Here is a 24,001-nt window from a genome sequence, read left to right as displayed (position 1 = left end):
TTTAAAAAATGTGAAAGTTGAGACTATTCCATTTTCTGCTTCTTAGCCCAAATGTTGAGCACTCAGATTAAGACCTGACTTAATTTGCTTGAAGGTACATGTTCTTATAGGGTGATTTTGTTTGTTTTTTATTGGTGTTTTTTCTTAGTTTTTAAATATGTTGTGTATATACATATATATTTACATATATTTAAAATACTTGATACTGAGTTTATTTGTCCCCTGAAATTATAAATATATATATATATATATATATATATGGTATGAATATGTCAGTGGATGTGCACAGTTTTCTCAAAAGATTCCACAGGCTCCATCATTTTATGGTCCAGAAAAAGTTGAGAGCCACTGCTATGAAATGTAAGTTTCTATCATCTTATGGCCATAAATATGTTTTTAAAAAGGCTTAATATATTATTTTCTGCCTGATAGAATAGTCAGGAGATAAAAGGTATTCCTAGAACTGGCCATTGTCCTCCCTTCTGCCAGTTTGAAAGAGGCTCTATTTTAGGGAGGAAGCTTGATTTCATTTCCTAGTAAACATTCTGGACCTCAGAGAAAGAAGAGTTTCAAAGATTAGGAACTTTATAAAATGATGCACCACTGTCATGAGAACAGTGTGCACTTGAGGGCTACTTTAATTTGTTCTATGAAACCACCCACTTGAGCTCAGCATAGGAGGCATTCCAGGTAAATAAATTCCAGGTAAATAAAAGCTCTAGCTTCAGTGACTTTAAAATTTCTCTGAAGAGATGAAGCCCAGCAGGAAAAGTAGAGAACAAGAATACATCATCATGCTGACTACATAGTTAGTGAAGGAAATTGCATGGAGTTGCAGACCAAAGTTGGGCCATGGGGTAGACACCGGGCTATTCTGACCTAAGCAGGATTCTTGGAAGAGGCCTGGAGTTTGAACCAGGTGTAAAAGGTTTGATTAAGCAAAAAAGGGAGTTGATTGTGGAAAAAAACAGGAGGCCTGCCTCTCCAAGTCAGGGGCTCTGTGTTTGGGTGTGATGGGGCATGAGAGCACAGTGAGGTGTGAGGAGCCACAAGCTTTAGATCAAGGGCCTGCAAATTTATTCTCTGAAGGACCAGATAGTAAATATTTCAGACTTTGCATGCCACATACAGTCTCTGTTACATATTCTTTTTACAGCCCTTAAAAATATGAAAACGTTGTTTTCTTGTTGGCCTTACAGACAGGCCTCAAGCAGTAGCCAACTTGTAGTTTAAATAGGGGGACAGATGAGAGCAAAAGGAATCCCTGAAAATTTTACCACTGTGCGACAGTATGAAAGCTTTGTTTTAGTGAGAATATGGAAGCCAAATAGAGGAAAAAGTAAAGGTGTGAAGAGAATCTAGAAATAATACAGGAATGAGATGATGAGAACTTGGATGGAGCAGTTGTGGTGGGTATTGAGAGGAAGGCAAGAGTCTTAGGACCACTCTATTGAGAAGAGTAGCAAGCCCAAGGGACAGTGGATGAAGAAAAACGGGTAATCCAGGAATTTAGATCTGGAGAAAAGGAAGCATGGTGGTGATACAGAAAGGAGATTAGAAAAGATACAAGTATTTCAGGGCCTATATGATAGCAGCTCTTATTACTTGAAGCTGAGCCAAGTGTGAATCTCTTAGGGCAGGTAGAGATTTTGAAACTGCCATATTGAATCAGTGATGAAGGGTGTGCCATGTCACATAGGGAAGCAGGTGTCCTCCAGGCTTAAATAGTGTGGAGCAGTAAAGAGGAAAGGATGGATGAAATTGGGGATACAGAAAAGGATGTCTAGAATGTTTCCTAGCTAATCTCCCACCTCTACCAGTAGTTCATTTATTAGCTCAACTTCATTCCATAAAGGATTTGAAGCAGTTTCTAGAATTCATTATGGATTATTGTGATTAGTGTAATATTGTATTCAAGATTCACTCATAAGTCCCATTTTCTTTAACCCAAGCAAATGATTGCTGTGATTTGCTGAGTGCTTTTCATGCACCAGGCTTTATTACATTCTTTATAAACATTAACCTATTTGTTCCTCATAACACTTTTTTTTCCTGTTCACAGCAGTGCCCAACATGTAGAAATTGTTTAGTAAGTTTGACTAATTATAATACATAATCATTAGAGAAACTTTAGAAACAGAGACAAAAAATAAATATATAGGTTTATAATCCCAACAGTCAGGTAACAGTTGGGCTAGCCTTTGGGTTTATCTCCTTCTAGTCTTGTTCTGTCGTCCTGAAAACCAGTTCTCATGGGCAGACATGCTGATCTTAGGACAGATGCTGGAAATTGCTTTTTTGTTGCAAAATAACTAAATCCTGGGTATACACTTCTTTGGCTTTATTTGCCTCTCTCAAAAGCAGAGGTTGTTCTGTGACTATCAGAACAGACATCAATCCTGGTGAGAAGATGCTGACCATTTTCCCTTCTCCTCCTCGTGCTTCCAGGCCTGTTATGGCATCCTCAAGGTCCCAGAAGGCAGCTGGCTGTGTCGCTCCTGTGTCCTGGGCATTCATCCGCAGTGTCTGTTATGTCCAAAGAAAGGGGGAGCCATGAAGTCCACCAGGACAGGGAGTAAATGGGCTCATGTCAGCTGTGCCCTGTGGATTCCAGAGGTAAGAATTCATCCAGGCCTATGAGGCTGTTTGCTCCAGGATGTCCCTGTTCCCTGTTCAGACTGACTTAGGGTTAGCATGGAGATGCTTCATGCCTGCCTGTTTGTTTTGAGGTAAATAATGCTTCCACTTGAGCTACCTCAGATCCTTCTGGAACAAGTGCCCATGGAAGTCCATGCTGATTAGTTTATATGTGGTACTTCCAGCAGTTGGAGAGGAGAGGCAAGAAAGACCAGGGTGTTAGTAGCAGATTGTTTTTTAAATAAAACAGTCCTTAACTTAGCAAATATTAATTGTAGAGCTTCATGGATTTTTACAGTGTATGTATCTGTAACTACAACTCAGATCAAAACATGGAATACCCCAGAAAGGTATCTCATACCCACTCTGCAGACCCTGTCCTCAAGAATAGCCATCATTTTGTTTCTGTCACTGTGGATTAGTTTTATATGTTTTTGAATTTAAATGAACTCATAAGGTATGTACTCTTTTCTATCTGGCTATCACTCCATGTTGTGGCATAAATCAATAGTTACCCCTTTTGATTGATGTGTAATATTCCATTATACGGATATACTATGATTTATTTATCCATTCTCCTTTGATTGTTATTTCTGATTTTGGGCTATTACATATAAAGTGAGCAATAGTTCTTTTACTGTTATAATGGTTGCGTGTTACCTTTTTTAAAAGATTTATTTTATTTGAAAAGCAGAGAGACAGATCTTCCATCTGTTGGTTCACTCCTCAAATGCCTGCAACATCCAGGACTAGGCCAGGCTGAATCCAGGAGCCTGGAACTCCATCTGGATCTTCCACATAGATGGCAGGAGTCCAAGTACTTGGGCCTTATCTACTGCCTCCTGGGGTGTATCAGCACAAAGAGTGATCAGAAGCATGGAGTACTGAAAGCCAGGCACTCTGAAGGGGATGCAGGTGTCCTTAAGCAGCAGCATAATTTGCTGCACCAAAACACCCACCCTTGTCCTTTACCTTTGAAGCTCTTTTCAGAGCTTAGACTCACCATTTGCCTAAGACCTTCTTTATTTAAAATGCTAGTCCTCATTATCTAACTTGGTCTCTCAGTAGATGCTATTTCCTGAAGGTCTACATGTGCACTAACTTTATTAAAACAAGACTTCCAGACATTTCTTCTTATTTCTTGTGGCTGTGACTCCCCCCTCCTTTTTTTTTTTAGCTATTTGGAGATTCCTTACACTCTCTCTCTCCCTAGCCCCTGTCCAAGCTAACAAATTTGTTAGGCAATTTAACTGCATAACATGAGAGAGTGTAGCATTCAGTTAATGGGAAGCTGGTAATACTGTGTTAGTAATTCATTCACCTTTTAAAATTTCTGTGGCTTTAATCTTGTTAATATTGGTTCTAGGGGAGTTTCTATCTAATAATTAAGTTCATAGAATTAAACTAAAGGCCCTACATACAAAGTGTTGTGTTCTTATGGCTTATAGACATCAGTATTTTTAAAAACTATTTGAGTAGTAGTTTATTTTTCTAGCTAAGAACATCCAACTTACAGACATTGTAAAATGAGCTCAGGTTTCTGCCCTGAGATTGACTGTTTTCTAGCAGCAAATTCCCCAACTAATAGAGCAGTCCTGTCAGCTCATAAAAGTGAAATATGACTCAGGAAGAGTTCTATAAAATAACGTAAGACTTCACAGCTGTTGACATTCTCTTATGATTTTTAGTTCTTGTTTTCTACTACCTTTTTGAACTCAGTTTCCTGATGTAGGCAGGATTTATACTACTTTGACCATCCTTACTTGGCAGGTATTCATGTTTTTAAATTGTATCTCTCTCTTAGAAACACATGTATATGTTTATTAAAAAAAAAAAACCCACACAACAATTACCCAAGGTTGTTTGACTTCTTATTTCCACATGGAAAAGAATTTTTCCATCTTTTGTTAAAGCATCCCTTTCCTTTCAGCAATTTTCCAAAGATTAATTTCACTTTGAGGCTACTTGGTTGAAGGAGTAGAGTAAGCTGATGATAAGTTTTAAAGACTTTGGTTTAGAAATGCTAACATCTTCATCCTTTTTACTCATATGCTGCAGTCTCTTCATAAATTTACCTCAACTTTCCAACAATATCATGTTGCTTTGTAAATCAAAGGGAAAAACTTGTCACTGCCTCTGATATTCATCCTTACTTAATTAAATGAAATAGCAAGTCATGTGGCACTATCTCTAGAATTTCTAAGTTTTTTTTTAAATTAAACTTTTATTTAATGAATATAAATTTCCAAAGTACAGCTTATGGGTTACAATGGCTTCCCCCCTCCCATAACTTCCCTCCCGCCCGCAACCCTCCCCTTTCCCGCTCCCTTTCCCCTTCCATTCATGTAAAGATTCATTTTCAATTCTCTTTGTATACAGAAGATCAGTTTAGTATATATTAGGTAAAAATTTCAACATTTTGCCCATATAGCAACATAAAGTGAAAAAACTACCATTGGATTACTAATTATAGCATTAAATAGCAATGTACAGCACATTAAAGACAGAGAACCTACATAATTTTTTTTCAAATTAATTAATTTTCTATGCCATTTCCATTTTAACACCAGGTTGTTTTTTTTTTTTCATTTCCAATTCTCTTTATATACAGAAGATCACTTCAGTATATAATTAGTAAAGACCTCATCAGTTTGTGCCCACACAGAAACGCAAAGTATAAAAATACTGTTTCAGTACTAGTTATAGCATCACTTCGCTTTAGACGACACATTAGGGACAACTCATGACTAGAGCCTAGGGAGATTACTGACGCCATGAACAGGAGTGTCAAATTGTTAAATCAGCAACAGGAGTCACTGTGTACTTACACCCCATGTGGGATCTGTCCCTAATGTGTCGTCTAGAATTTCTAAGTTTTAATTTCTTTCCTTAGTAGCTTTCTTTGGTTCCTATGTAAAATATTGGCAATCTCTGATTCATTGAGGTAACCATGCCTAGGCTACACTCCTGCCCTCTCATCCCTTATATGAATCATTTACATAACTGGAAATGAATGAAGAACCATGCGGTGGATAGACAAATTTTATTTAGTCTTGGTTCCATATTAACCTTAAGAGATGTGGCTTATTAAACTCCATTGTATTGGTGTTCTGGAGCTTCATGTAGCATCATTTATGGTTTGTGAATGGTGTTTCTGGGATGCCTTGGTGCTTCTGCCTTATGTGATGTTTTATCTATAGGTCAGCATTGCTTGTCCTGAGAGAATGGAACCAATCACAAAGATTTCTCACATCCCCCCAAGTCGGTGGGCCTTAGTCTGCAGTCTGTGCAAGTTGAAGACAGGGGCTTGTATTCAGGTAAGTCCCCATGAGAAGTGGTGGAGCAGGCTAACCCCAAATTGGCCAAGGGGCACTCAGGAGGCCACTCACTCATTCCTAGGGCTCTGCAATTGTACAGACCATTTCTGGAAATGACTATTCTATCTGTTGCCTCTGAACTGTCCTGCTTTTTCTTTTCAGTATTCATAGAGATAGTTAATTTCCATCCATTGCTGTCAGAGTTTATGCATTGCATTCTGAAGCTAATGATAGATACCATCCTAAGTGGAAATAAGCAATAACTCTAAAATAACCAGACCCATGTTCTTGTGTGGCCTACCCACTAACTGTAAATGGACTAGGGTTACAGGATGATTTGATAGGTGGTACTGATGTTAGCCATTTTGGTAGGGAAAGATGCATTGAGTGAGTTAATTCTTTTGGATAGTTTTGAATGTCATTCTCATAGGTACATTTGTTGTATATGATAGTGCAAGTAAACTTTTCTGAGATATCTGAAGCAAAGGAATTCAGCTGCTTGAAATACAAGTAGCAGCTGGCATGGAACACAATAATAGCAGCTGGTAAGATCGAGGACTTAGATAAGATTGGAAAAAGAAGTTGCCTCCAGTAAAGGGATAAAGGATAATTCTGCATAATCTTCCTTTCCATACTGTCATTTTATTTTCTATTCCAAACATAACAAGGTAGCTTTGCTGACAAGAAGGAAGGAAAGATTGACCACCTTCTACTCCTCAAACCTCCTGCAAATGAACTGCAGAACTAATTGGAGTTAGGTTTCACCTGCTGACCTTCACAGAGAAGGAGCGATACAGTGGTATAGCTTAGGCACAGTGGCTCTAGATGTTCCATGTTGTCTAGCATGAGAACATCATGTTCCAGGTTCATCTTGTATATTTCTTGCACCAGACCTGGAATTAGCTACTCTTCCAAGGGGCCCTGGTTCTTCTACTAGGAAATGATATTTAAAGAACACAGTCTAGACTCCCAAAGGCTTTTTTAATTTTTTAAATTAATTTTTATATCTAACAGAGTTGTATATTTTTCATTTTTTTGTTCTTTTTTTTTTCTTTTTTGCTAATTGTATTTAAACCACAGCTCTTTAGCAATTGCAAAAAAGAAAAATTTGAAAGGAAATCATCCAATGGGGTCTTTTACCCTAACATATTACCTGTTTATGTTTTAGTTCTCTTGGTCCATGTTCCCCATATATGAGCCCCTTAAGGGCCAAGATTGTCTACAATTCTTTTGTGAATTTCGCCTGATACTTGTAAAGTGCCTTTGCATTGTTAGTGTTCAGTTAGTATTTATTGAGAAAATATATTTATATTTTATTGTACCATAGATTAGTTTGTGATATGTATTTCTTCACTAAAAATGGAATATTTCCCATGTTTTTGTAATTAATCATTTTATAATATCCAGTAATTTATTTATTTTCCTTACTGTAGTTCTTGTATTTTCCCCCAACTTTTGCTGTCTTCAGGAATGTTTTTAATAACCTTTAGTTACTGGCAACATGACTGTGGTAAGAGAAAATATTAACCTTGACCTTAGCAGACCTAGATTTGCATTACAGCCCTGCATTATGCACTACCACATTCTTCCCTTTATTGTAGTTATTTATGAGTTTTTTCTTCCCTCTTAGACTGTAAGCTCAGACTGTTTCATCCTTAGATTCCCCCCAGGCCCTGACATCACATACAGACAATAAATATTAGATTGATGGATGAACAGATGGGTAGATGAAACATTCTGGAGGAGATTCCTCATTTTCATGGCAGTTTTCTCATTGTCATTACTTAGAGTTTAAATTCTTCGTTTTGGTCTTGCCAAATTGAAACCCATAAATTTTTCTTTTAAGAAATTACATTTATGCTACAAATATTTATGTCTAATTGTATGCCAGGCTTTGAGCCTATTGATGAACCAAAGGAGAATCTTGTACCATGGAGCTTACATTTTAGTTGGGAGAAATAAACAATAAACAGTAAATATTAACAGCATTGTTAGAGGATGCTAAGTGCTATAGAAAGGTAAAGATACAGAGTATGTTAAGGAAGGGAATGTGAGGCAGAAGCCCAAGTTAACGGTTTAAATAGAGTGGTCAGGGTAGGACTCACTGTGGAAGTAAAATTTCAGCAAAGACTTGAAGGCAAGAGAAGGTGAATGTAACAGGTTCTGGTGTTTTGCAGCATAGTGGAGTGACTATGGCTCATGCTGTTGTATTATATTCTATGTAAAGAACAGAAGAGAGGCCGGTGCCGTGGCTCACTTGGTTAATCCTCCACCTGCGGTTCCGGCATCCCATGTGGGTGCTGGGTACTAGTCCCGGTTGCTCCTCTTCCAGTCCAGCTCTCTGCTGTGGCCCCGGGAAGGCAGTGGAGAATGGCCTAAGTCCTTGGGCCCCTGCACCCACATGGGAAACCAGGAAGAAGCACCTGGCTTCTGGCTTCGAATCGGCGCAGCGCCAGCTGTAGCAGCCATTTTGGGGGTGAACCAACGGAAGGAGAACCTTTCTCTCTGTCTCTCTGTCTGTAACTCTACCTGTCAAAAAAAAAAAAAAAGAACAGAAGAGCTGGTAGGCTCTAAACACAAAGAAAAGATAAGGAAATTGGAAAGTTGATTACCTATTCTGGTCAGTTTAAGCTATGTATGTGTGTTAAAATATTGCATTATACCCTTTAAAAATGTGCAGTAACACATGTTAATCCAAAATTTAAAAATAAATTTAAGAAATAGAAAAGGGGCTATGCAAATTTTAGGATAGAAGGATAGAAGGATTCCAGGCAGAGGAACAGCCATTGTGAAGGTCCTAAGATAGAAATGTGTCTGGCCATTTTGAGAGACAGGAAAGAGACCAGTGAGGCTGGAATGGTGTGTGTGAAAAGAGAAGGTCAAAGAGATTATTTAGGGGCCTGATTGGTTAGAGCAGTGGTTGGCAAATTTTTTGATAAATGGCTGAATAGTAAATATTTTGGGGCTGAGGGGGCCATACTGTCTCTGTCATGACTACTCAACCCTTCTTTTGTAGTGTGAAGGCAGCCATAGACAATACTTAAACAAATGAACATCTGTGTGCCAATAAAACTATTTATAGACTCTAAAATTTAAATTTCATATAATTTTCATATCACAAAATATTCTTTTGGTTTTTTTTTCACCATTTAAAAATGTAAAACCATTCGTAGCTCATGGGACCACACATAAACAGGCTTCTCTGTAATCTTGGAACAGATCCTAAAGTCTGGGTTCAGATCAGGTATGCCAGGCAGCTCTGAACTTTGACTAGACCCTGGACACTCTCACTCTAACGGCCAGCCTTCCAGAATTCCCTTAGGATCCTTCTATATCTTCTATTCAAGCCCCATTTAACCTAAATCCAGATGCTTTAGGTCTTCTCTGAAGGGAAATAAAGAAGAGTAGTTAAGAATATGGCCTTTGGAGATAGACTCCTGGGATTCAAATCTTGGTTTCACCTTTCAGTACTTAGTGCAATCTTGGAGAAGGTATTTAACATCTCTGTGCCTCAGTTTCCCCATCTATAAATGGAGAAGATGACAGTATCTACTTAAAGTGTTAAAGAACTCAGCACAGTGCCTAACAGAAAGTTAATGTCAGTGGTCCTTTTAGTAGTACTTGTTATTGTTCACATTATTTCCTAGAGTCAATCTGACTTTGCTAATTAAAAGGCCTAGCATTCATCCAACCAAGCTGAATAGAATCGTCAGACAGTTGAGGCTCAGATACATTCCTCTTGACAGTAGAGAGACCTGTCTGAAGTCACTTATAAGTCTGTTGAAATCAAAATAAATTGGTAGGTCACTGTGAGTTTACTGTTAGGCTAAAAAGAGTTTGTGAAGGAAGTGAACTTTTTAAAAACGCAAAAATCTTCAGCTAATAGGGAAATGGTGAGCAAACAAGTACATCTACTTAATGACTATTAGAGGTAGTACTGGTGGAGGAAAAATAAAATGAAATGTTGAGATAAAAGGATACTCCCCTCCAAAAAGGAATGCCTTACTATTTTCCTCACATGCTTCAAATTTTGTCAGTAAAAATTATTCTAAGACCGTCTGCTCCTTGCCTTCAGAAGCCTGAAGTCTGTTAAAAGTTGAATAATACTGCAGTGACATCTCTCCTCAGACCTGTAGACCCTTAGGGTTAAGATATCAGATGGGCCAGTGGTCGATATTGGTGCTAGTGTTTCTAAGTACACAGTGGCTGAAGTAAGCTATTTTTTTGCTGGTTTGGATCATTTATGACATTGTTTCTGGGGACAAAATTTGATCAAAATGTTCTAACAGCATCCATTTGTCTGTTCATGAATTACTGGGGATTAAGGGCAACCAAATGGATACTGTCCTGTGACAGGACAAAAAACAGTGAGGACGTAGGCCCCAGGCCCTTGGTGCCCCAGGCAGGTTTGATCTGCTCTTAGGAGAGCATACTTTTCTGTTTTCAGGTAGCAAAATATTTCTGTTCAGAAGAAAGAAGTGCTTTAATTCCTAAATCAGTCTGTGATGTTCTTTTTCAAGTTTTTTATTCCAGCCACCCTATTCAGTCCAATGCTCATCACACAGAAACTGTCCTTACAAATGTGGATGTGTAAGTGTAGCATTTTCCCTCTACTGGAAAGTATTTCAAAAATTATTTTCTGCAGTTTCAACAGAATTATGTGGAAAAATTTCCCCCTTTAGAAGTAAGTGAACCACAATGAGATACTACTTCATATGCAGTAGGTTGGGAATAACAAGAAAGGCAAATAGTAAGCACTGTTGTCTAGAATGTGGAAAAACTGGAACCATTGTGCATAGCTGATGGAAATGGAAAATGATACAGGTATTGTGTAAAAGAGTTAGGCAGTTCTTCAGAACATTAAATGTAGATATACCATGTGAATTAGCAGTTTCACTCCTAAGTGTGTACCTGCAGTTCAAGAGGTCCCCAAGAACCACCCTCAGGTTCAATAATTCAGTAGAAGGACTCAGAACTCAGAAAAGCTGTTCTACTCACAGTCATGGTTTATTACAGTGAAAGAATACAGATTTAAAATCATCCAAGGAAATTAGCACATAGATAGAACTTGGTCCAGGAGAGACCAGGAAAGGAGTTTCCAGTTACCCCCTCCAACTTGAGTCATGCAACCATGCTTATTTCTCCCAGGCACAGTTATAATACACACAGAGTAGTGTCAACTAGGAAGGCTCACCAAGCCTTAGCCTTCAGAGATTTTATTGGGTGTCAGCTACCTAGACACAGCTGTCCATCTGCATGGCTGACCTTAGTCTCTGATCCCAAAGGTCAGACTGATACTGCAAGGCCCAAAGCATGCACCATAAGTCAGATTGTTAGCAGAGGCTATCTGACTTGGCTCAAGGCCTCTGGGAAACAGAAACACTCTTATCAGGCAGTATGTTCCAAGGGCTTAGAAGGTGACCTCTCAGGAGCTAGAGGCAAAGGGCTAAACCTCTCTTTGGACAAGATTAATCCTTTGATGCACAATACCCAAGAGAAATGAAAATATATATTCACATATAAACTTCTATGTGAATTCTCTTAGCAGCATTATTTTATAATAGCCAAAAAGTAAAAAAAAAAAAAAAAAAAAAAAAAAAAAAAAAAAAAAAAAAAAAAAAAAACCTCAAATATCAACTAGTAAGTGGATAGAGTATATCTACACAATGAATATTCGGGAGCTATAAAAAGGAATGAAGTTCTAATGCATGCTACAATATGTATAAACCTTAAAAAAATGCTGAGTGAAAAAAAGCCAGACACAAATGACCATGTGGTATATGATTCCAGTCATACGAAATGTTCAGAAGGAGAACATCTAGAGAGACAGAAAGTAGAATAGTGGTTGCTTGGGGCTAGGGTTGGGAACAGGGAATGACTAAAAATGGGTGTGATTTTTTTTCTTTTTCTTTTTTTTACAGATTTTATTTATTTATTTTAGAGGTAGAGTTATAGACAGAAAGATGGAGAGACAGAGAGAAAGGTCTTCCATCCGCTGGTTTACTCTCCAAATGGCCACAACGGCTAGAGCCTGAGCTGATCTGAAGTCAGGAGCCAGGAGTTTCTTCCGGGTCTCCCATGTGGGTACAGGGGCCCAAGGACTTGGGCCATCTTTCACTGCTTTCTCAGGCCATAGCAGAGAGCTGTATTGGAAGTGGATCAACCAGGACTTGAACCAGTGCCCATATGGGAAGCTGACAGCACAGGCAGGGACTTAGCCTACTGTGCCATAGTGCCAGTCCCTATATTTCTTTAGTGGAGGCAATGAAGATGTTCTGGAATTAGGTAATGGCAATGATTGCACAACTCTAAGTATGCTAAAAACCACTGCAATACACACTTAAAACTGGTGAGTTTTATATAAAGTGTATCTCATTCATGAGTGCTACTTGGCTTATCACAGCTTATCACAATGACAACATCGTTTTTACAGTTAATTTTTCAAAGAATTTTAAAAATAAAGCTGTTTTGTAAAAAAAAAAAAAAAAGGTCATAATACCTCCTCTGTCACATTGGTAGAAATAAATAAGATTTTATATTTTTTTATCTTTTTAAGTTTATTTTGGTACAAAAAATTTTTGAAATCCGTGTATAGTTTGTTTCATAATACACATTTTGAAGACCCCCTCATATGCATGGATTTCAAAATTTTTGCATCAAAATAAACTTATATTTTAATTCTATTTTCCATGAATTTTTCAGTGCCCTCATGTGTTTTAGAAAAAAAAGGAAATAGGTACTTGACTCCAGTATTCTATAAAATTAGACCCAAGAGAAGTGACTTTTAAAAAACATTCATTGATTTATTTGTAGATTCTGGTTATCAATCCTTTATCTGTAGTATAGTTTTTATTTGAGAGGCAGAAAGAGAGAGTCAGACGACAGAGCTCCCATTGGCTGGTTCACTCTCCATGCACCAGCAACAGCCAGGGCTAGGCCAGGCCAAAGAGGAGCCCAAAACTAAATCTGTGTCTCGCACGTGAGTGGTAGAGAACCAACTACTTGAGCTGTCTTCATGCCTCCCAGAGCTCATATTAGGAGCCATAAACTGAAACCTAAGCACTCCTAAGGACACTTGAGTTGTGTGCATCCCAGCTGACATCTTAGCTTCTAGATCAAACACCCATACCAGGTGATCTTAGCTTCCTTCCTTTTATGTCATGCATACATTCCCTTGGAAAATTCTTTTGCTTTTTCTTCCCTTATTTTTAGCTGTTATAAAACATTAAACCAGCACTATGCCCAACACTTTAAATCTTTTGCTAAATAATGCATTTGCTACTTTTTTTTGCTTTTTTAAAAGATTCATTTGCTTATTTATTTATTTGAAAAGCAAAGTGACTGAAAGATCTTCTGTCCACTAGTTCACTCCCCTCAAATCTCCACAACAGCCAGGGCTGACCCAGGCCAAATCCAGGAGTCCAGAACTCAGTCCATATCTCCCATGTGGGTGGGCCATCAAGTGCTACTTTCCAAGCACGTTAGCAGAAAGTTGGATCAGAAGCACAGAACAGTTGGGACTTGAACCAGGCACTCTGATAGGAGATACGGGCATCCCAAGCAGCAGCTTAACTTGCTGCACCACAATGCTTGCCCTGCTATTTATTTTTTAACTGTCTGACTAGTGTCTTAGCCAAGTGAAAACAAAAGCTACCTAAAAACAAAAGCTAAAAGTATGTCTTGAGTTTCCATCACCCTCATTTTCGTGAGGTTTGTCAAATACATGAAGTTTCAAGGATGTAGGTTTCAATGTCATGTAACAAACTTTTCCTGTAGAGTTTTCCAAAGTTAGAGTGGGCTATCTTAGGAGATTATGAGCTTCTTCTCAGTGAAGAATTCAATAAGTAGCTAGATCACCACTTAAAGGAAGGTGGAGGAAGGTAGGAGGGTCTGGAGGTAGAAAATCAGGTACTGTAGAGGAAATTCAAGCAAAAGTAAATGTGAGGCTGATCTGATGACCTTAGACTTAAATTCCATCCTTGGAAGATATTCCTTATCCTGTGAAATTAGCTTAAAGATCTATTTTATTTATTTGAAAGGCAGAGTTATGGGGTGGGGGTGGGGGGGGTCAAGAGATCTTCCATCTACTGGTTTACTTCCCAAATGGCCACAACAGCCAGAGCTGGGCCGGACCAGAACCAGGAGCTTCTTCCGCATCTCCCATGTGGGTGGCAGGGGCCCAAGTACTTCGGCCATCTTTCTCTTTTCCCAGGCACATTAGCAGGGCGCGGAATCAGAAGTGGAGTAGCTGGGACTTGAACCAGCACCCAGATGGCACCCGACCTGTTAACAGCACAATGCCACCCCCTGTGAAATTAGTTTAAGCAGAATTTGCCTCATTAAATCTTTGATAGTTGCCAGTATCCTCTTAGGTGTTGAATTTCTCAGTCTAAGGAGAATCTGTCCGGTTTTGCATTCTTTTTCTCCTTGGTTGTATCCAAGGTCATTCTGTGTGTTTAATTATCAAAAACCCAGCTTATTAGATACTTAATTAAGCAGTGTGCCCTTCACTTTTTTTTTTGGAAGTGTCGACTTCCTAAAGAGTCAGCTTCAACAATGAGATTTCACTATTTCTTTTTTTTAAGATTTATTTACTTATTTGAAAGTTACAGTTACACAGAGAGAGAAGGAGAGGCAGAAAGGGAGAGAGAGAAAGAGAGAGAGAGAGGTCTTCCCTCCACTGGTTTACTCCCCAGTTGGCTGTAAAGGCCAAAGCTGTGCTGATCCAAAGCCAGGAGCATCTTCCAGGTCTCCCACATGGGTACAGGAGCCCAAGGACTTGAGCCATCTTCTGCTGCTTTCCCAGGCCATAGCAGAGATTGGGATTGGAATTGGAGCAGTCGGGTCTCGAACTGGTGCCCTTATGGGATACAGGCCCTGCAAACAGCGGCTTTACCCGCTATGCCACAGCGCCAGCCCCTCTCACCATTTCTTAGAAACAAATTCTCTCTTGTTTTTGCCTCTTCCTCTACATAAACATGTGAGTATAAACGCACCCATGCGTTTTAAATCTTCGGAAGGCAAGCCATAACCCTGTAACCACTAATGGTAATTATGGCTTTAAGTCTATAAATGAATAGTGTAATGTTTAAAAATTATTTTCACAATGTCTATAACCATACTGATAGAACTTCCAACAAGATGGAAGTTTTTACATCTCTGGTAACCAGTATGGTTGAAATGTGGCTAATGTGACTGAGGAACTTAATTTTTCATTGCATATAATTTTAATTAGTTTAAACTTATGACTAGTTGGCTACCATGTTGGACAGCTCAGGTCTACAGAAACAATTTCAAGAAGTTAGGTTACTTAGATATTGGAATTCCTGTGACTATTTTAGAACGAATGGTTGCTCTGGTAGTAATATCGACTTTTCCTTTTATTTGTTCAGAAACATTTTCTGGGCAAGTTCTTGTTTAATAGTTGATAGCAATGCAACAGTGAGTGACACAGCCACTGTCCTTAAGATTTATAACCAGGGTTTTGACAGTTATGATACTTCAGGTACAGTGCTAAAAATACAACTATAGAAGCATATATAAGGTGATGCAGGGGACACAGAGAAAACACTACCTGATTGCTTATGAGAGTCAGGAAAAGCATCTCAGAAAAGCTTAAAGCTTGAGTTCTTTTTTTTTTTTTTTTTGACAAGCAGAGTTAATGAGAGAGAGAGACAGAGAGAAAGGTCTTCCTTCTGTTGGTTCACTCCCCAGATGGCTGCTAAGGCTGGCGCGCTGTGCCGATCTGAAGCCAGGAGCCAGGTGCTTCTCCTGGTCTCCCATGCGGGTGCATGGCCCAAGCACTTGGGCCATCCTCCACTGCACTCCCGGGCCACAGCAGAGAGCTGGACTGGAAGAGGAGCAACTGGGATAGAATCCGGCACCCCAACCGGGACTAGAACCCAGAGTGCTGGCGCCGCAGGCAGAGGATTAGCCTAGTGAGCCGCGGCACCGGCCCAAAGCTTGAATTCTTGAGCTGAAACTTTAAAAGGGGGAGTTTCACATGTTTAAGCTTCCGTTTTTGCTGTTTTCCATAAGAGCAGGCTTCCTGAGTTACTTGAAAAGCATCTATCATGGTCAGTTTAGGACCAATTTTCTCCTTGTCTTTCATTTGCTTCCTAAAAGCTGTTAATTTAGGCCCAGAGACATAGGGCTCTCCCTCTCGCCCCCAACCTTGACAGCTGTTTTCTTCTTGTAGTGTTCTGTGAAAAGCTGCATCACTGCCTTCCACGTCACCTGTGCCTTCGAGCACAGCCTTGAGATGAAGACCATCCTAGATGAGGGGGATGAAGTGAAGTTCAGGTCCTACTGCCTCAAGCATAGCCAAAACAGGCAGAAACTCAGGGAGGCCGAGTACCCCCACCACAGGGCTACAGAGCAGAGCCAGGCCAAAAGCGAGAAAATCAGCCTGCGGGCCCAGAAGCTTCGGGAGCTGGAGGAAGAGTTCTATTCCTTCGTCCGAATGGAAGATGTGGCTGCAGAGCTGGGGATGCCCACGCTGGCTGTGGATTATATCTATAACTACTGGAAACTGAAGCGCAAAAGTAACTTCAATAAGCCATTATTTCCTCCGAAGGAAGATGAAGAAAATGCCCTGATACAGCCAAAAGAGGAAAGCATTCACACTCGCATGAGAATGTTTATGCACCTTCGGCAGGACCTGGAAAGGGTAAGGTGACCACCTGTGACTGATGTGTTATGGTCTGCATAGAAATGGAGTACCCACTTCCACTTTAAAAATAGTTCATTATGGTGTGGGCTTCTGAGTCCTTGCTTATGTTATAATATCGTTGTGGCCCCAGACATTGGGCTCTGTTTAAATTTTTGGCAGGCACATTCAGGGGATTGGAGAGGCCTCATTTATATGCTCTGAACTTTTAATTTGAAATAAATTCTCATTTAGTTTACTTTTATTCACTTTTGAGCCTAAATTGACTCAACTGTATTTTACTGACACATTTTGATACTGCCACCTGAAGAAAGCTTTAGTGAATTTTATTCAAGAACGTGTTAAATCAGGGTTTCAAAAACTCAGCATTGTGGAGATTTGGGGCTGAATAGTTGTTTGTTGTAGGGGACTGTCCTTTGTTGTAGGAGACATTGTACGAAGAGCAGCATCCCTGTCCTCTACTCACTAGATACTTGTAGCACCTCCATGACTCCCAACATGACAGCCAAAAATGTCTTCAAATTACCGCATGTACCTGGGGGGTCAAAATCATCCCTGGTTGAGATCCACTTGACCAGACAATTCAGTATAACTCATATGTATCATATCTAGTAAATTAGGTACTGCAGGGGTTCAAAGCTAAGTTAGGTCCTATGTTTTTCCTAGAGAATTGCATAATTATAAAGTGACTTGAATTGTTTCTGTACCAAATTTGAAAGAGAATTGACATATCTGCCTCACTTTTAAAAATTTAATATGTACCTATATAATATCTACTATTTTGTTGTCAATAGTGTTTTCTGCATTTCATAAATGTTAACTCATTTAATCCTAGTATGCATCTGGAAAGATACTGTTATCATCCTGTTTACAGATGAATAAACTGGGACACAGTATAAGAAAGTGAGGACTTTACTCATGTGGTTGTGGAAACTTGTTGAGCTCAAAGTATGAGCCAAAAAACCACTTCCGCGTTCTCAGCATACCTTTATCCTGCTGGTCCAGCACTCCTTAGAAAATTGTACTGGATTCAGCATTGTCATCATTTGTACTCACATATCTGGAGGGAAAGCTGAATATTTTTTAAAGATTTATTTGAAAGGCAGAGTTACAGAGAGCCAGAGACACAGAGAGAGAGGTCTTCCTCTGCTGGTTCACTCCCCAGATGGCCACAATGGCTGGAGCTGTGCCTATCCAAAGCCAGGAGCCAGGAGCTTCTTCTGGATCTCCCACAGGGATGCAGGGGCCCAAGGACTTGGGCCATCTTCCACTGTTTTCCAAGGCCATAGCAGAAAGCTGGATTGGAAGTGGATCAACCAGAACTCGAACCAGTGCCCATATGGGATGCTGGCATTGCAGGTGGCAACTACCTGCTATGCCACAGCGCCAGCCCCAAAGGTGAATTGTTAAAACCATCAGTTGATGTTCCCAGCATGGCTGCTCAGATTAATATTGATTCCAGGATACTACAAATAGAGCAGATTTCAGAAGGCTGTTTTGGAGTATTTTGCTGTGCTATTGATTGATATGGGAACTATGATCCCATCATTGACCATCCTGTGTGCATTCCTGTGGAGTGACTATTCTAGGACCCTTGGGTTCTATCTTCTGTTTTCACCAACCCCCAGCCCCTCTTCTGACTTCAGTTGTCTTCAGTGAAGCTTAACAGCTTCAACTGTCAGATTGTTTAACGTGACAAACATCTCTGCTTGTTGGGGATTGGGCTTTCAGGTCCGAAACCTGTGCTACATGATAAGCAGACGTGAGAAGCTGAAACTGTCACAAAACAAACTACAGGAACAGATCTTCGGGTTGCAAGTCCAGCTTATTAACCAAGAAATTGCTGCAGGTAACCTGTGTGTTCAAGGTGTCCTAATGCATATGTAAACTCTTGTTTAACCTATTTTAGCAATTTAGATTGTATGTCAATTGTCCACTGAAAAATCCTTTTAAAATCTTGTCTAATATCTCATTTGCTTCCATCCGGCACTGATAAAACTTTGCAGTGTCAAATCATGAAGCAAAAAGTCCCAGAGTGAGGTTGTGGGTGTTTCAGGTCTAAGACAGATGATCTAGGTCCCAGAGAGATATTCACGGCCATTAGTTGGAGTCACAAAATTATTCTTTTACATTTAGAAATCAATGTGATAAGATCTAATCCAATTTTCCAGAAAACACTTAACCCCAGAGTTACTCAGCTTAATAAGAGTCTATTAAAACAAATCCTTAACTAGGAGTTACAGATCTGGGCTCTTTTTATTTACTAATATTTTTTGAGCACCTACTGTGGACTAAGAACTGAGTTAGAAGACAGATGGTTAGCAAGACTGAATTCTCAGCTGCGACATACACTGCCCACTTGATGAGAGAGGTATGTCAGCGTAATTACAGTGCCCTAAGCATGGGGAGCTTGGCTGGAATGACGACAGCCAATAGCTACAGGTATCAGCGATACCTATAGCTTCCCTGTGCCTCATTTAACACAGAGGTTGATGGCAGAGCCTGAGTAACTAGGGGTCACTAAGCAAGATGTGCAGAATCAGCTCCTGCCTTGGGCCAGCCATAGAGCAAAAGAAACACTCAGAAATGAAGTGTCAGGTAGGCAGCAGAGGCTCTGAGGCATTTGTGAGTGGCAAGAATCACAGAGTGGTGTAGAAGGGGCCAGCACGCCTTTGCAGCTGAAGAGTAACATGCCAGGTAAAACAAGGCAAACCAAAGGACAGCAGGGAGGAGCCCCCCATGCCACCACCACCCCCCACTGAGGAAATTGGCCCCTAGTCACATGGCTTCTGATTGGTAGGAATCAGCCTCATTACAGCTTGCAGCATCAGCAGGTGGCAACCCCAGGTAGAGGTGGGGGCTGTAGATATTCCATACAGACCCTTGAACAAATGCTGCCCATTGGGACAACTAAAAGCTGTCCTCTCAGTTTTTCATTTTTGTGAGTCTGCAGTAAGATGATAATGACAAAAGATTAAGTAATATGCAGAGAGGAATTATTTGATACTGTTTTTTTTTTAATTTCAGAGCACTCAGAATAATAGAGTTAGATCTATCCTGTGATTTTGAGCAACATCACCAGGTAGCTGATTGCCCACGCTCCCCAGGCCAGGCCCATAGCTGGCCACTGACAGAAATGTTGTAGTTCTTTTCTGCTGGCCTTACCACTGCAAAACCTCATCCACACCTCCAAAATTGTCATTTGTAGTCAGGGGATTATTCTAGGTTAAGATCATAAAATTCACAGGAACTTCTAATGCCAGGGTAGAGCACATACATACTCTGTACTACCACAACCTGTGCCACATTTCTGCAGGTTTGTATTTGGTTTGCTTTAGGAAGGCGAAGAGTTATTGGAGGAGGGGATCTGTAAAGTCTGTGTTTAAGGCACATCCCAAGTGCTAGACAGTACCCACACATGCACACACACAAACACACAGATGTACAATTGGAAGACCCTGTTCCACATTGCTCATGACACTGTTTTCAGAAATGGAAGGAGCAGAGTTGGAGATGCAGGAGACAGCAGACAACTCTTTGTGATCATTTGTGGACTAGGAGAACAGAGGTGAAGAGATAGAGGATTGCCATACAGCAAACAGTGTCATTGCTAAGCTTTTCGTCTGCAGCACACTTAGCTGCAGCTTCTGGTTTAGCTTACTCTGGCTGCTACCCCATAGTATACACGCCTGTTGAAGACAGGTGCTCGTCAGACATTTGGAAATGTGAAAGTAGGTATGTGCCCTAATTCTGCCATAAGCATGGACATTGTTATTTAAATCAGTGGCTAAAATGAGTATTTTCTTTTTGAACTCAGGACTTCCTTTGACAACTACACCAGAAAGCTCATTGTTCTACCCACCACCAAGAATTACCTTAAAGTTAAAAATGCCCAAGTCAGCTGCAGAAGACTGCAGAAATGGCTCCACAGAGACTGATCACCAGTCCTGCTCTCCTGACAGCGCCTCTTCTGGTCACGATATAAGGAGCCTGCAGGCACTTCAGGAGTCGCTAGAAATGAGTATGCAGTCGATACCAAGGCAGCCACTAGAGAGCAAGAATAACTGCTTGCCAGCCACTCTCAGCCATTCCAGAGGTGAAGCAAAGGATTCCAGTCCTGGTTGGAGAAGTCCATCTTTGGAGTACTATCATGGGCAGTCACAGGGAAAGCCTCTGGTCCTTCAGGCTGCCCTCCAGGGACAGTCTTCCATTGGGAATGGGAAAAATCAGCCTAGCTCCAAGTTTGCCGCACCTAATGGTCTGGAGGGCAACTGGTCTGGGAATGTCACCCAAAAAGACAGCTCACACGAGATGTTCTCTGACCAGGAGTCTGTGAGCAGCCCCCACTTGGCTAGTCAGTGCAGCTTTAGAAAATCCAGTATGGATCACTTCAGCAGGTCATTTAAAGAGACCACCAGTAGGTGGGTGAAGACCACTGAGGACCTCCAGTGCTATATGAAGCCAACTAAGAATGTGAATCCCAAGGAACAGTTCTGGGATAGGCAGCTTCTCAGGCTATCTGCAGGGCAAGCTCCATATAATGAAAACGATGGGTATTGCCCAGATGTGGAGCTGAGTGATTCAGAAACAGAAAGTGATGGGAATAGAGAAAAGGTTCGGGTAAAGAGAGAGAGCTCAGACAGGGAGAATCCTTCCCATGACTCTAGACGGGAGTGCCATGGCAAAAGCAAAGCACATCCCCTTTCCCACAGTTCAACGCAGAGGTGATGAGATACTCGCAAATATAACTCAGCCTTTGCCTTTGTCCCATTTATTGGGGAAAGCCTATAGACCAAAAGGATTCTAGCATATGTTAGGGGGAGTTATGGAGAAAAGAAAGAAAATTTTCCACAGTAAAATTTGCTTGCAGTTTTTGAAAAGGTTTCAAAGTCTCGTTTTCACAAGCACATTACAAGAATTGCAGATTGTCCAGAGGTTGGTTTGTTAGAGGCTGTTGGGAATAGCTGGACCCAGAGTATTTATTGAGTAAATACAGGGCAGCTTTCCAATTATATTAACACATTGATGAATACATTATTAAGTGTCCTTGCGTCACTAACAGATTTGCAAGAGACCATGGTTACCAGACACTAAAACTACTTAACTTTTGAAACTACAGCATGTGACTCTGAGAGCTCCTGTCTGTAGGACATTTCTAATTCCACTGGTATCTCTAAGCCAGGAGACCAACTCTCAGATACTGTCAAACTCACTACTCTCTTCCTTTGCTCTGCGCAGGGTTGAGTTCCTTTCACAGTATCTTGACGTACTGAATCAATACTGCTACTGCTTACAAGTGTCCAGTGCCTGTTCCTAGACTTGCTTGTTGGGGACGCACTCATAACTATTTCATGCAGCTAACAAGCATAAGAGGCTAACTTGTGGATAGTGTTTACAGAAGTACAAAAGTACTACTTCCAAGGAAAATGCTCTGATTCTCTGTTTGGTCATTTGTGAAGGATCCCAGAGCCTTTCCAAAAGTTGAGACCATTTCTGGGGTATTTGTACCAGGTCAGGGGTTTTGTGTTGTTGTTTTCAAATCAATTTGACTAAAATGAGTTTGGCTGACAGTTTTTGTATACCTGCTTTAATGTTTATAAAGTTTTTATTGAGGTATAATTAAATATAAAGTGCACAGAGGTTAAGTATTCTTACCTGCTTTAATTTTGAAACAGATTTTTATTGTCAAACAGAATTTGAAAGCATGTGTGTAACACATGGATATAATTTAGCTTTGTAGCAATTTTGAATCCAAGGCAAGTTCCCAAACAGTAAGGCTAGAGCCATTTTTTCAGAAGTTGCTTATACTCTGTTCCCAAACTATCAGCCCTGATGAATTTCTGGGAGAAAGAGAATAATTAAATTTTGAGGGGGGTGGATAAAAACATGTCTGCTTCCCATTTAAAGAAGGGGGAAATGTTACAGGTTTTAAAATGTGAAGCAGAATATAAGTCTCAGCTCTCTTTTCTTCTTAGCCTTAAATTAATGTTCTCTTTCTTCTAGTTTGGGAAAGTGTGGTCTTGAAATTTTCAGGCAAAAAAAAAGGTCATATCCAGTTGTCAAAGTTTCTAACTGGGGAAACAGCCTAGCTACAATAGGTGCCAGTCAGTCAAGGCAGGGGCCTTCTCTCCATCCATATGGAAAACAAGGTTTTCCTCCCTGCCGACCCCCACCTGGCTTTTGTTCTTGTAGCCTTGTTAAAGGGTTCCTTTGCTTTTTCCTCTCCTGTTCTGAAAACATCTGTATTTTGCTTCTCCTTTGACTACATCTTCAAAAAATTTCTTTTGTGCCTATGTACGTGTGTGAACATGCCATAGCATGTGTTGTAAGTGTCCTGTATTTTGTTTGAATGGAAAAAGCTATGAAAATTATCCAAACGGAGGAAGAGAATTTCCCCTGTTTGTGCACTAGATTTCTATGCTTTGTCTTTGCGTTCTCCTGGGGTAGCTGTTCATTTGACACCTTCATGGCAATGAGATTATAATGGAGCTGTGCTGTAAACTCCTTACATTAGAGGCCAGCACTGCTACTAGTAGCTGGTGTACTTTCATGCCTTTCAATTCCAAGTGGGAGGAAAAGCAAACATCAAAACAATGCTTCAGCCAAATTCCATATGTAACACCACTGGGAGAGTATTGACTTAATATCATTCCAGTCAGGGAAATAGAGTTGTAATATTTTTACAGGATTTTCCTAGGTAAATGAAGGAGCCTTCTGTTGCCCCAAAATGCATTTGCTACAATTTCTTGTTATTTGAAGTATTACCTCTTAATCTTCTGTATTAATTTGTTTTCATTTTGTCTTATATAGCCCAGTTTTCCAAGATAAATGCAGTCTTTTTTCAATTGTCTCCTTTTTACCAATACTTTTTCATTAAATTATGAAAACTGCTACTTGTTATCAGTGTGGTAATTTTATAGTTTGGCATACTGGTTTTTGAAAATCAAAAACATGTCCCTTTTATATTTAAAAAAGTATATTCAATAAAAACAAGAAGAGGAAGAAAGAGGCGAGGAAAAATGGAAGATTCAGATGCACAGATTCACGATTCATGTCAATACCAAGAGCCAAAGAGAACTCTGAATATGTGAACTCCATCCAGAACTCATGATTTCATCAGGCTATTAAGATTAAAAACCTTGCTGTCATAATTTTTAAATGACCATGGAAATGGATCCTATCTAAAGTGTCAGGATCCAGAGGGCTTAGGTCAGGCATTATTTACATATATACTCTTTAAAATATTCATTTGGAGTCATGTGGGTATATTAATGTCATGGGGACACTTTGAAGAAATCATCAACATTTTCATGATGTTTGAGAAATGTGCTTGCCAAAGGTCATTGGGTAAATCAGTACTGAAGTTAGATAAAAGGTG

General features: G+C 40.0%; 1 protein-coding gene across 6 annotated transcripts in view; it reads left to right on the top strand.

The window, feature by feature from the left end:
• JADE3 (jade family PHD finger 3) overlaps positions 1–23,516 on the top strand; it is a 165,108-nt gene extending 141,592 nt beyond the window's left edge. For all 6 annotated transcript variants that reach the window (XM_062183736.1, XM_062183732.1, XM_062183734.1 and 3 more), the window contains 5 exons: positions 2,449–2,616; positions 5,838–5,954; positions 16,153–16,623; positions 18,355–18,472; positions 20,441–23,516. In XM_062183736.1, coding sequence (XP_062039720.1) covers positions 2,449–2,616; positions 5,838–5,954; positions 16,153–16,623; positions 18,355–18,472; positions 20,441–21,351 — 1,785 coding nt within the window. In that variant the 3' untranslated portion in view covers positions 21,352–23,516. The remainder of the gene's footprint in view (positions 1–2,448; positions 2,617–5,837; positions 5,955–16,152; positions 16,624–18,354; positions 18,473–20,440) is intronic.
• The last annotated feature ends 485 nt before the right edge of the window (positions 23,517–24,001 follow it).

This window comes from Lepus europaeus, chromosome X (assembly GCF_033115175.1).
Source record: "Lepus europaeus isolate LE1 chromosome X, mLepTim1.pri, whole genome shotgun sequence".
In the NCBI taxonomy this organism is placed as follows: Eukaryota; Metazoa; Chordata; class Mammalia; order Lagomorpha; family Leporidae; genus Lepus; species Lepus europaeus.
Note: the sequence above shows the minus strand (reverse complement) of the source record. Positions and strands in the feature narration are given on the sequence as shown.